The 14,091-nt window shown below is 38.3% G+C and overlaps 1 protein-coding gene across 1 annotated transcript; it reads left to right on the top strand.

Moving 5' to 3' along the window:
• Positions 1-889: 889 nt before the first annotated feature.
• Positions 890-7,721, top strand: LOC130565471 (uncharacterized protein C6orf132 homolog). Its single transcript, XM_057352202.1, has 23 exons — positions 890-1,604; positions 1,691-1,788; positions 1,971-2,043; positions 2,121-2,206; positions 2,416-2,488; positions 2,572-2,684; positions 2,786-2,884; positions 3,043-3,100; positions 3,180-3,311; positions 3,391-3,482; positions 3,691-3,841; positions 3,928-4,022; positions 4,209-4,296; positions 4,383-4,462; positions 4,644-4,731; positions 4,817-4,905; positions 5,070-5,157; positions 5,243-5,346; positions 5,465-5,567; positions 5,646-5,758; positions 5,888-6,011; positions 6,165-6,962; positions 7,407-7,721. Exons 1-22 carry the CDS (start codon positions 1,420-1,422, stop codon positions 6,166-6,168), a joined length of 2,136 nt encoding a protein of 711 aa, XP_057208185.1. The 5' UTR covers positions 890-1,419; the 3' UTR covers positions 6,169-6,962; positions 7,407-7,721.
• The last annotated feature ends 6,370 nt before the right edge of the window (positions 7,722-14,091 follow it).

Raw genomic sequence — 14,091 nt, 5'->3', positions numbered from 1 at the left:
GGCCTACACACAGTGTGATTTTATTAGAAATGATAAATCGAAAATTAGGCTACTTCAGTAATGAAAAAGGAATTATTAGGCTAAAAGAATACTCATCCTCCATATTGTGTGGGATGATGTAACGTTATTTTACTTATTTTCATTAGATTAGACAAGCGATGGATAAAAACACAGCATGTATTTATTCATTACTTACCCCTAACGTTAGTTTCTGGTTAAGGTTTGTTTTTGGTTATTTTTACGTAAATAAAACGTTAGTTTCATGGTTTCTATAACTTTAGGGGAACGATCCCATAACGTTAAACTAACGTTATATAACAAAAATTGTTAGCTGGGAGTAACGTCCGCCTTCTTACATTTCATTGGCCACCTTATTTTGACATTGAGGTCAGTTTTGAGATGTAAAAAAAGTTTGCAACACCAAAATAAAGATTTGTGGGCATTTATCTAAATGGCGGTTGCGACCCTGCGTGAGAGAATGGATGTGTGGCGCGAGAGCGTGAGAAAAGAGTCCACTGAGTGAGTCTCAAGGCGAGTGCGTGAGAGTTGGCAGCCCTGTATTATTATAACGTTACACATGTGTTTTCCTTTGAAAAATGCATTTCCAGCCTCGGTGATAATGATCAACATTAGAACTCTCGGCGGCGTCTCTCCCCTTAAGAGCCGCTGTGTGATCGTTGTCAGTCAGTGCTGTTTGTGTCTTCGGCGACTACGCGCGTTTTGAGCTTTTCAGAGACCAAAACCAGCGATTCTTGGCGTTTTCTCTGCTGTTGTGCTGTTGTTCTGTGACGGAAGAGACCGCGTTTGAGTGGCCGAAAGGTAACGAAAACCGTCGACTCGACCTGAACGTGCGATATCACCGCAGTTGGCGCCAATTTCTATTCAGCGATCGGTTCCAGACTCAACATCCCACGATGGCTTGTTTCGAGACTGCCGAAGCAGAAATTGCGTTCGAGGACATTCAGCCCTTAACATCTTGGGCTGATTCGCTCGACGATGAAGACGACGAAGGTGAGGTGTCCGATGTGCCCTATATACCATCGTGGGCCATCATGGATGTGACCGAGGAGGCGGCTATAGATCCAGAGCCTTCACCTGCCGTCCCGGAGAGAGCAAACATTCGTGAGTTATATCTTTTTATTTTTGACCAACTGTGTTTGATCACTTACAGAGATAAACGGACGTTTCTCTCACTATTATGGCCGACTTCATGCTCTTAATCTCATAAAGTTTGAGATGTTTGCCTGGAATTCACAGACAGGCTGTGAGGAAAAAAAGCTCCCAAAATGGCCCTCAAATGTTACACTTGCTAAATGAAATGGCTAAAAAGTGATAAACTATGTGATATGTTTGATTTATCACTATCCCTTCCTGTTTTTATTGTTGTTATTGCATTTTTATTACATTTCAAGTCAAATAATGGCTAACAAAATGCTTTCCATTTTAAAGAAATTATTGAACAAAGGGTTAAAGATGAGTCATTGGATGTACAGGTGTGTCATTTATCTACTTTTATTGTTCTCAGCAGCTGTTGACCAGAGGAGTCAGATGGGTGGACAAAAGATGTCCAGGAGATGTTCAAGATGGAGATCTTCTCAATCTGAGTGAGTTGAACAAATTCTCTTCATTTATACACAGCAATCTAAATGCTTGAACTTGAAAATAACTTAAAGTACTGGAATTTTTTTAGGGGTCACCGGTCTGCCTGTAGGACGCCCAGTGCATCTCCTGGAGCTTCTGAGGCTTGGAGTAATGGAAAGAACAGGTGGATGAGGGAAAACAAGAATAGTAAGTTAATACATTCTTTTCCAGTCTGCTCAACAATATCTATGCAAACCGTTTTAGGTAGCATGTTTCTTAATGTGTTAGTGAAATTTAGAGCAACTTGTTTTTTATGGATCAGTATTTAAAGATATCAATCATAAGATGAACCGGTGTGTCATTAATCTGCTCCGATTTCTTCTCAACAGCTTCCTCACAAAGGCAGGATTCAGGTAGACGAGAGACGTCCACGAGAAACGTCACTCCAGCTTCTCCACCTCAGTAAGTAGAACAAATTCTTGTGATTTAAACGCATCGATCTGAATGCTTGAAACTTGAAATGACTTTTGTATTATTAGGAAGAAGAGTTCTACACTGGTTAAACCAGATCCACCCAAATCGGAGACCTTGGTTCCTCCAGGACCTGCCGCTGTTCCAAAAACAGGTAAAGGAAAAAGTTATAGTTATTGTATGTCATGACATCGAATCAAAAAAATCAACGCTCTTTTATATTAAAAACTGTTTAGAAATGTTTTTGGTAGCATGTGTTTGTGAAATTTACTTGTAAACTTGTATCTATGGATCAGTATTTAAAGATATCAATCATTGGATGAACAGGAGTGTCATTAATCTGCTCTGATTTGTTCTCAACAGCTTCCTCACAAAGCCAGGAGATAAATGGACAAGAGACGTCCACAAAACCCATCTCTCCAGCTTCTCCACCTCAGTGAGTTGAAGAAATTCTCTTGATTTATACACCTCTGTCTAATTGCTTGAAACTTAAAATAACCTCAAGAACTGGTATTTTAGGGGTCAACATTCCGCCTTAAAGCTGGAGGATTATACGTCAGTGTCCAGTGCATCTCCGGAAGGTTCTGTGGCTTCAAGGAAAGAAGAAAGGAAGATTATAAAAAATGCAGTTTGTAAGTTTATAATTTTTTCCCCAATCTGCTAAACACTATCAATGCTCTTTTATCTTCATTGGATTAACGGGTGTTCATCTTCTCTGATTTGTTCTCAACAGCTTTCTCACAAGAAACATCCACAGAGCCTCCTGTCACGCCGGCTTCAGCTTCTGTAGATTCAACGAAAACAAAGAGGAGGATGAGAAAAAATAAAAAATGTAAGTTTCCTTTCCAATCTGCTCAACTTTTATTTTTTGGTAGCATGTTTCTTAGCGTGTAAGAACAATGTTTTTTTTATTGGTCAGTATTTCAAGATATCAATCATTGGATGAACAGGTGTGTCATGTGTTTATCTACTCTGATTTGCTCTCAACAGCTTCCTTACAACTTGAGACGACCACAGAAGCCCCCATCACGCCAGCTTCTCTGCCTCAGTGAGTTAAACAAATTCTCTTGAATAATACAAAGCAATCTAAACTGCAGGAACAATACTTACAGTGCTTGTATTTTTAGACAGGAGAGTCCTGCGCAGAGGCTGGATGAACCAGATCCAGTAAAATCTGAGCCCCTGGTACCTCCAGTAGATGCTGCCGTTCCAAAAACAGGTAAAGGAACAAATCATTTNACGCCAGCTTCTCCGCCTCAGTGAGTTAAACAAATTCTCTTGATTTATACACAGCAATCTAAACTGCAGGAACAATACTTACAGTGCTTGTATTTTTAGACAGGAGAGTTCTGCGCAGAGGCTGGATGAACCAGATCCAGTAAAGTCTGAGCCCCTGGTACCTCCAGCAGATGCTGCTCTTCCAAAAACAGGTAAAGGAAAAAATCATTAGCATGTAATGACATCAGACCAAAAATATCGATGCTCTTTTGTTTTTAAAACTGTTTTGAGAATCTTTTGGTGGCATGTTTCTTAGTGTGTTCGTGAAATTTAGAGCAACTTGTTTTTATGGATCAGTATTTAAAGATATCAGCCATTGGATGAACAGGTGTTATCTCTGCTCTGATTTCTTTTCAACAGTTTTAAAAAGTCAGGAGATTGCTGGAGAGGAGACACAGAGGCAGGAGGCGAACGACACTGACACATCTGTTGAAGACCTATGTGAGCGGCTGGAGGAAGTACATCTGTCCTCAAAGCCTCCTGCCAGAGCTACACAGTCTCCTGTACCTGAGTGAGTTGAACAAAATAATCCTCAATTTATATGTGATTGAATGTTTGCAGAATTGGTGCTTACAGTACTCTTTCTTGTATTTTTAGGCGTCTTCAGATAGGCTTGAACTCCTCCAGCCCATTTCATAGACTGAACCCTCTTCGTCCGGCAACATTTATTTTTTACTTACCATCCACATTTGGTAAGTTGTTATATTTTTTTCTATCTGGCTGACAGTATCTATGCTCTTTTATTGTTTAAAACTGTTTTGAGAATCTTACTTTTAGTATAGAGTTTCTTAGTTGGTTAAATGAAATGTTTAAACAACTTGTTTTAATGATATCAATTATTGGATGAACGGATTTTGATATCTGATTTGTTTTAGCAGAAATTGAACATTTGTGTGAGCGGCTGGATGAATTTCATCTATCATCAAAGCCGCTTGCCTCACCTAGACCATCTCCTCCTGTACCTGAGTGAGTTGAACTAAATAATCCTCAATTTATAAGTGTTTGAATGTTTGCAGAATTGGTACTTACAGAACTCTTTCTTGTGTTTTTAGACGTCACTCCTCCATCCCATTTAACCCACTGAAGCCTCTGCATCTAGCAACATTTGTTTTTGAAATACCATCCACATTAGGTAAATTGTTATATTTTGTTCTATCTTACCAAAACTATCAATGCTCTTTAAAAACGGTTTTGAGAATCTTACTTTAGTATCATGTTTCTTAGTCGGTTAATGAAATAAAGAACAACTTGTTTTATGGTTTTAAAGATATCAATCATTGGATTAACCGTTTTTGATTTCTGATTTGTTTTAGCGGAAATTGAATATTTTTGTGAGCGGCTGGATGAATTTCATCTGTCATCAAAAGTCCCTGCCGCACACAGACCATCTCCTGTACCTGAGTGAGTTGAACAAAACATTTCCCAATTCATAAGTGATTGAATGTATACAGAAATTATACTTACAGTACACATCTTGTATTTTTAGGCATCATCAATTAGGATCGAACTCCTCCAGCTCGTTTAACCCACTGAAGCCTCTGCGTCCAGCAAAATTTATCTTCGAGTCATCATTTGGTAAGTTTGTTTATTTTGTTGTATTGATTCTCTTTTATTGTTTAAAATTGTTTTGAGAGTCTTACTTTTATTAGCATGTTTCATAGTTGGTTAGTGAAATTTCTAATAACTTATTGTAATGAAATTAATCAATGGATGAATTTTGATTTCTGATTTGTTTTTAGCAGAAATTGAACATTTACGTAAGCTTCTGGAGGAAGTACATCTGTCCTCAAAACTCACTGCCGCACCTAGACCATCTCCGGTACCCGAGTGAGTCGAACAAAACATTTCTCAATTCATAAGTGATTGAATGTGTGCAGAAATGGTACTCACAGAACTCATCCTCATATTTTAGGCGTCATCATTTAGGATCCGCTAACATTCATGGAGCGAGCTCATTTAATAGACTGAAGCCTCTTCGTCCGGCCAAATTCCTTTTTGACTCACCATCCGCATTTCGTAAGTTGTTATATTTTGTTCCATCTGACCAACAGTGTCAATGCTCTTTTAATGTTTAAAACGGTTTTGATTGGATGAACAGGTGTGTTATTTATCTACTCTGATTCGTTCTCAACAGGTTTTGGACAAGAGCAGAAGTCTGACTGCCAGATGAGTGGGCAAGAAAGGTCCATAGAGCCCCCTGTGACAGCGGACCCCAGAACAACACCTTCTCCATCTCAGTGAGTTAAACAAATTCTCCCAATTTACACACTGCAATCGAAGTGCTTGAACCTAATTTAAAGTACTGGTATTTTTAGGGGTCATCGTTCTGCTCTAAAGCCAGAGGATCGCGCTCCAGTCAGATATGCATGTCCTAAAGTTTCTAGGGCTGCAAGGAAAGAAAAAAGAAAGATGAGGAAAACTAAAAAAGGTAAGTTCATTAATTATTTTCCAATCTGCTGATTGCTATCAATGGTCCTTTATTTTTCAAAGTGTTTTCAAAATCTTTGGGATCAGTCAGTGGATGAACGGGTTTTGATTTCTGATTTGTTCTAAGCAGATTTTCAAAAGCGGCAGGAAGCGAACGGCACACTGAAGACCATTGAACATTTATGTGGGCTGCTCGACGGACTCCGTCTGTCCACAAAGCCCTCTGCAGCAGCTACACCGTCGTCTGTACCTCAGTGAGTTGAACAAAATCATTCTCACTTTGTACTGTATGTGATTGAATGTTTGCAGATATGGTATGCAGAGATAGTTACACTCCTAAACATTAATTGCATCAATTTAAAAAGTGCTGTTTAATTATGCTAAATCTCTGTTTGTTGTATTTGCAGCTAAACCTTGGCAGAGAGGCACCTGTAATGCAGCCTATGGACTCAAGCACAGGTGTAGTGACGAACTTCCGGTGTTGACAGGATATCAGTGTCCGGTTTACTTTTTATAAATGACTTCAAGGGATAGCTCACCCAAAAACTAAATTTTCCTTTTTGGGTGAACTATCCCTTTATCGTCACCTAAACATGTAGAAATAGTGATGCATAAGTAAACCGGAAACTGATATCCAGACTTCTGACAACATCCGGCGTTTGACACTACTCTTGTGCACAGAGTCCATGGATGCCCATCGAGCAGCAAAATAAAAAAACATCAATAAAACAATTTCAGCCTATCAAAAGGTCACAAGAATCTGGAGCGTCCAACCTCTGGCATCAGCCACCTGTTCACATATTTACTTTTTTCTATAGTGAATGATACGTAGTGCACTAGATAGGGGATAGGGAACAATTCAGATAGTAATACTGTCTGTTGGGATAAATGAAACTGGTTCTTAGTGCAGCTTTGTACAAATATAGATCATGTTATTTCAATGGATAGATTTGAAAACTATTTTGCCATCAGCGGGCAGGTGGTACCTAAGTACATGTTTATGCCATTTTAGTTCGAATCAAACGCAATCATTTGTCATATTGTGGAATTTTTGCTCTCTGTACACTATTAAGCTTGTCTTGTTTTCATGTCTCACCCTCGGGACACATGAGTCGGACAGACCCAGCTCCAGTTTGACTGGATGCTCATCCCAGATTCTCAGACACTAAAAGATGACCACAGCTGAAGCCCGTGTCAAGCAAAAGGTAACAGGAGTCTGCACTGATCACTGCACGTAGCGTTTCTCATGTATTTTGTAATATTGTCACTGTCTTTCTGAAACCTTGGATGTCCAAATTCGCTGTTTTCAGGAAATGTAAAAACACTTTACTTTTTAAATGATTGCATACTGTTGTCAAAGTTGACAAGCACCTTTTAATACTTTTCATAGGTTAGATATTTGCAAAACCCAGTGACAAACATAAAGGGTGACTAATGATTTATGGCAAAAAATAAAAATCACGAAATATGGAGATACAAGGTTTCAAAAGGACAGCAGCGGTATAGAATATTTCGTCATCATCAAATCGAATTTCTGTTGAATAGAATGTTCACGAGTTCACCTGCCAGTGTGGTGTGCAAAAAAATGCCAAATCAATGTCTTAATGAAAATAATAATGATGGAAAACAAATTTGGTTTGATGTTTAAGGAGTCGCATGGGAGGAGTCGTGGTGATGGAGGGATGCCGGAAAAGCTGAAGTAAGAAAAAGGTATATGTGGATGCTTAAGTATGCTCTGAAAGTGATTGACTCTGGGCTAAAAGGAACATCTGTAAAAGACAGAACTATTTTTGATATATGAAATCCATTCTAGATATGTAACTGTCCAGGTATAACATTGTGAGCATATACCGTCACTTGCATGTGTCACAAGTGTTCTGTTGAAAAGCTTAAGATGTGTTTTTGATGTCTTTGTACGTGTTTACTTTCTAATCTCATGTCATGTTAAAAATAAAAATACTCCTTGTGGACATGAGCTTGATCTTTTATGACCTTTGGATGATCTTGTGGACCTTGACTTCACATGCACCGAGCTGTCTCTTGATCCATATTCACTTCAGTAATCCAAAATATCCATTTGATTGATGACATTGCCTAAAGGGTTTTACTATGATGTGCGGGGGTATAACTAAAATATTACTAAAGCAGGATCGCTGTGCAGAAAAGACTGGCATGGAATATTTACAATGAAGTGAAAACATTTTTCAACAATCCAACTATTTGACTTATAATTGTGGGTATAAGAATAGGAAATTAGAGCAAGACTTGAATCTGTTTGATTTGTTTGACATCAGCAGGTCATGTGACGCAAAATCATCACAGGACAAACATTTAACAAACATTCTGTTTAAAACGTACATGTTTACATATATAATTTCATTTACAGGAACCTCCTCAAAACATTTAATTAAACATTTCTTTTGCTATTTTAATGATCTATGTAACTACGGAAAGTTGGTGGGAACTACATAACCATGATATATTTTTTTCTAAGAATTTGATTGTCTAAACGTTTTTTCTATTTCACAACCATAAAACGCCAAAGTACTTAAACACCTCTGTTATACTATCTGTATTCACGAAATACATTTTTAAGTCCATCACATATCATATACCGCATGGTAATCCTTAATTCAAAGGAGAGAAATACTGCCCTCTACCGGTTTTTCAGATTTACTGCATAAGGTTATCTGCTGGTTGCTAGTAATACACACTCGTGAGCCTATAGGTATATATTAAGTTGTTTTCTAGAAAGATCGTAATTTAAACAATGCTTGAAACTAGTTATACGAGTGGTCCACAACATATGTACATGTATATGGTCTAAATTTTAACTCTAAAGAGACAGACGACCCCTTGTGAGGAAACAGCGCAACTACACCTTAACGCCTAAAAACAACTTAATGCAGTAATGACATGCACGTTACTTAAGGACTTACGTCAGTCAACAATGAAACATACATACATACATATAAATGGATTAATTAAGATATAACGCGCGACATTTTTCCCCTTTTTGGCAACGTCAGGCACGTCATTAAATTAACAATGACAAAAGTCTGACCAGAGTGAAAAAGTACATTTCCCTTTCGATTTAATGTGACTTTTCACCAGGTCAGAATAGTTATTTAACATTGGAGGGTTGCATTGATATGTTATATAACAGAGGCTCCACCTGAATGATGAATTATCATTATAGTTGTATTGTGCGCACCAGCTGAACTGTGAGCACCGCGCGCACACCTGCGTCTGACGGGACGAGTATTACTGAAGTGAGACGTGTTTTTGTTTCACAATTCAAATCAATATCTCAAGTTATTAAAACAATAAAGATTGACATACGGTTTAATGGCCTGACAGATCCTACAGGATCTGACAGCAGATATTATAATTTAGTATTGATAGAAACAACTTGGCATAAATAATTACAGACTTCAAATGAAAGTCAGAAGGACTGGGGATTAAAACGGGAAATTGTCTATCCTGCTGTGTATGCTGTCAAACAGTCAAGAAAATACAGTATATATATACTGTATATATTTAATAACAGATGGATGCAAAGATTAAATTGTGTAAAGGTGCTTATTAGAGAGCATACATCTGAAAATATGTTGATTAAACTCCTTATTTTGGTTTCTCTTGTGCACATAAAGTACTTCCGTCTCTTCATAAAACTTCAATTGAACCACTATGTCCAGATGGACCATTTTAACGATGTCTTTAGTACTTTTCTGGACCTTGACAGAGAAGATTACCATGTCTGTGAGGAGGCCTGGAAAGCTCTCGGATGTCATCAAAAATATCTTTATTTGTGTTCCGGAGACGCTGGGAGGTCTTAAAACGAGTAGAACGTCGTGTGGGTGAGCAAAAATGACAAAATTGAGATTTTTGGGTGAACTATCCCTTCAATGTGAGCGAGTTTGGGATTGAACTCTGCTCACTGTAAGTGGTGGTGTTGGGTGCTTCTAATCTTATGTTCAGTGTAACTCATAGAGTGCTGTGTGTTGACTACAGTCAAGAGGATAAGAATGGACACTCGTAGCTGGATGAGGAGATAGTCAAAGCTTTGAAAGACAAACTGAGACGTCAAATAAATTCTAATGTATATGTTAAGTTACATACACATATATTCAAACATGCAGCTGTTAATCATTGGTTAATTTGATATAAATTCTTTTACAGATCTAGGATACTGTAGTCTTTGTCTGAATTGCGAGTCTCTATTGGCAGAAAATTCAAGTCGTACTCAAAGAGGTGACCCTCCGCTTGAAAATGAAGATCTCTTTGGTTTAACTGTTTTGTCTCTTCCATTTTCATGATTTAATTTGTAAAACAAAAAGCAATATTCCTTCTGCACTTTGTTTTCAGTCTTTTTCTTAGGAAGTTGGATTGTGCGGTTTATCCAGTGATGCAACATTCCTATTGTATTTTTCTGAAATGTCTAACAAATGGTTAAAAATAGCTATGCCATAGCATTTCACCATTTCATTTATTATAATGTCTTTTGGTCCAGTAAATCATTTTTTTGTTTTACTTTTTTAAATGTACCATATAATTTTTTTGTAATGTACACATACGTATATCAAAGTGTGTATGTGTGTGCGTCTTAACCTTTTTTTAATACAGAAAAATAGCTTTATAATGAACTAGTAGCGTAATGCTAATGCATTTCTAATGAGCAGAAATTCTATTGAATTGTTCTTGACGCACATTAAAATTAGGCACGAACGGTGGTTCAAAAAGCATTGTAGTATATTTTAAATTGATTCAAATGAAAAGAAACACACTTAAAATGCACTAAAATGTACTTAAACTGGTTCCAATTTAACACAATTTCAATAAATTAAATATATTGCGAATAACTTGAAATTGATCTTAAACGACTTGAAAAGCACTTAATATACACTGACCAAAATAATAAACGCAACACTTTTGTTTTTGCCCCCATTTTTCATGAGCTGAACTCAAAGATCGAAGACTTTTTCTATGTACACAAAAGGCCTATTTCTCTCAAATATTGTTCACAAATCTGTTTAAATCTGTGTTAGTGAGCACTTCTCCTTTGCCGAGATAATCCATCCACCTCACAGGTGTAGCATATCAAGATGCTGATTAGACAGCATGATTATTGCACAGGTGTGCCTTAGGCTGGCCACAGTAAAAGGCCACTCTGAAATGTGCAGTTTTATCACACAGCACAATGCCACAGATGTCGCAAGTTTTGAGGGAGCGTTCAATTGGCATGCTGACTGCAGGAATGTCCACCAGAGCTGTTGCCCGTGAGTTGAATGTTCATTTCTCTACCATAAGCCGTCTTCAAAGGCGTTTCAGAGAATTTGGCAGTACATCCAACCGGCCTCACGTGTAACCACACCAGGCCAGGACCTCCACATCCAGCATCTTCACCTTCAAGATCGTCTGAGACCAACAATCGGTTTGCATAACCAAATAATTTCTGCACAAACTGTCAGAAACCGTCTCAGGGAAGCTCATCTGCATGCTCTTCGTCCTCATCGGGGTCTCGACCTGACTGCAGTTCATCGTCTTAACCGACTTGAGTGGGCAAATGCTCACATTCGACGGCGTCTGGCACTTTGGAGAGGTGTTCTCTTCACGGATGAATCCCGGTTTTCACTGTACAGGGCAGATGGCAGACAGCGTGTATGGCGTCGTGTGGGTGAGCGGTTTGCTGATGTCAACGTTGTGTATCGAGTGGCCCATGGTGGCGGTGGGGTTATGGTATGGGCAGGCGTATGTTATGGACAACGAACACAAGTGCATTTTATTGATGGCATTTTGAATGCACAGAGATACCGTGACGAGATCCTTAGGCCCATTGTTGTGCCATTCATCCACGACCATCACCTCATGTTGCAGTGTGATAATGCACGGCCCCATGTTGCAAGGATCTGTACACAATTCCTGGAAGCTGAAAACATCTTAGTTCTTGCATGGCCAGCATACATCACCCATTGAGCATGTTTGGAATGCTCTGGATCGGCGTATACGACAGCGTGTTCCAGTTCCTGCCAATATCCAGCAACTTCGCACAGCCATTGAAGAGGAGTGGACCAACAATCCACAGGCCACAATCAACAACCTGATCAACTCTATGTTTTGCACAGCGTGAGGCAAGTGGTGGTCACACCAGATGCTCACTGGTTTTCGGACCCCCCAATACAGTAAAACTGCACATTTTAGAGTGGCCTTTTATACGCCCTTTTCACATGACGTCACGCATCTTCCGTTCTGCCGCAAAGCAGTGTATCGTTACTTCCGCTAGCACTCCAGTTCATGAGGTGGCGGTAATGCACCTATAAGCTGGTTTGCCAACCGCCAGTAAAACTCAAGAAGAAGAAGTTACTTCCGCTAGCGCCTCAGAATGGAGTTTACCAAGTCCCTTGCACATCTGCCACAAATACGGCTAGATGATGTACAACGTTGTGACAAGCAGAGCGGGACGAGAGAGATGCGATACTGGTGCAATGCGCAGCTACCGTGAGTTCCCTCACGTCCCGCTCTGCTTGTCACAAACATCTTGCAGACAAATTTCCGCTAACAACAAGATCAAAGCTAGAGAAAGGATACAAATTCTTCGTTGAACAGTACCTGTTTGATTTTGAAGGTGTTTTGTTTTCTTTTTGTGTTAGCGAAGGTGCTAGGATAAGTAGCTGAATACGTGTTCTGTCAGTTTTTTTTCCACTGTTGTTAAATTCCAGCGCGACGGCAAAACGGAAGTTCTTCTTCTTGTTTGTTGCAATACGGATGTTATGATACACTGCTTTGCGAAAAGGCGGAGGTTAAGTGACGTCATTGTGAAAAGGGCCTATTGTGGCCAGCCTAAGGCACACCTGTGCAATAATCATGCTGTCTAATCAGCATCTTGATATGCCACACCTGTGAGGTGGATGGATTATCTCAGCAAAGGAGAAGTGCTCACTAACACAGATTTAAACAGATTTGTGAACAATATTTGAGAGAAATAGGCCTTTTGTGTACATAGAAAAAGTCTTCGATCTTTGAGTTCAGCTCATGAAAAATGGGGGCAAGAACAAAAGTGTTGCGTTTATAATTTTGGTCAGTGTATGTAAAGGTATTTTAAATTAATACTTTAATATGCACTCAGTATGGTGTTGTTTAAATATAATACATATGTCCAAAAAGTCACAAATATGCTTCCTTTTCACATGGGATAGTTACAACAGATTACAATACTGTACAACAGATTAAAATACTGATTTAGTACAGATTCATGTATGTTAGTTTACTGCTGGCTGTAAAATATGTAAGAAATGACTGAAAGGAATGTGTCCAATCGCTTTTCCATGAGTCCGGACGAAAATTCTGCACAAGCATCTGCACTACGTATAAAAATCTAGATGTTAAATTAAATGTTATACTTTAATTTGGTAGATTAATTTTTAATATTTACATATAATACAGGGCTGCCAACTTTTCAGTTCAGCTTGGAGTGAGATTTTTTGGTCCTCGGGGGGGCTGGGTAACTGAAGGAATGAGGTATAGGATAGCGAAAAGTTGTAAAAAAAGCACAAACACCTTGCATTAGAAATATTGTGGTTGTCAAAACATTTAATAACATGATTTCATTACTTTCATTAATTTTAGGTGAACTGTCCCTTTTAATTCTGAGCACAGACCAGACATGGACTTATCTTATAAAGGTTGTAGACACTTGGTAAATAGAAAAAAACAAAAGGAAACTATGGAATAAAGAGACTTATAAGTAAAGAAAAAGTGTTTGTCTATGTATGTATTGTTAAATGTTGAATTTGCAAATACGTTTTTACTTTTTATAGGCTTACCACAATCTATAAACAGAGTTTCCCATGTTTTAGTGAAGGTCTGTAAATAATTTAATGAGGTGAATGTACTTGGTATCATTTAATTAATTCACAATAGCACACATTTATTACTAATCTTATCCCTAATAAAACGCTGAAAATGGCTCCGTTACTGTCTCTTGTCTTGTCACACTTTTAAATGCGAATTACGTTACATCAATCACATAAATGACACATTTTTCATCTAAAACGGCGTTTTGTACTTTGCATCGTCGGTCAACAAAAGTTGTAAAATATTGGATGTTTAGCCACTTGCGTCATGTGTTGCACTCTGAATCTAAGATTAAATACAGTAAAAAGGGTGTGCAAATTGTACATGATCTTGTACATATGAGACATAAACATATAAAAAGGCTTTAAAGTCACCATGAAATCAAACAGGAAAATTCTAAGTGCAGTGATCATTATAAATGATTTATCTGTGGACAGCATTTTTTTTTTTAAATTAATTTGCACTTGTAATCTTTAATCA

Source organism: Triplophysa rosa, linkage group LG15 (genome assembly GCF_024868665.1).
Source record: "Triplophysa rosa linkage group LG15, Trosa_1v2, whole genome shotgun sequence".
Classification (NCBI taxonomy): Eukaryota; Metazoa; Chordata; class Actinopteri; order Cypriniformes; family Nemacheilidae; genus Triplophysa; species Triplophysa rosa.
Note: the sequence above shows the minus strand (reverse complement) of the source record. Positions and strands in the feature narration are given on the sequence as shown.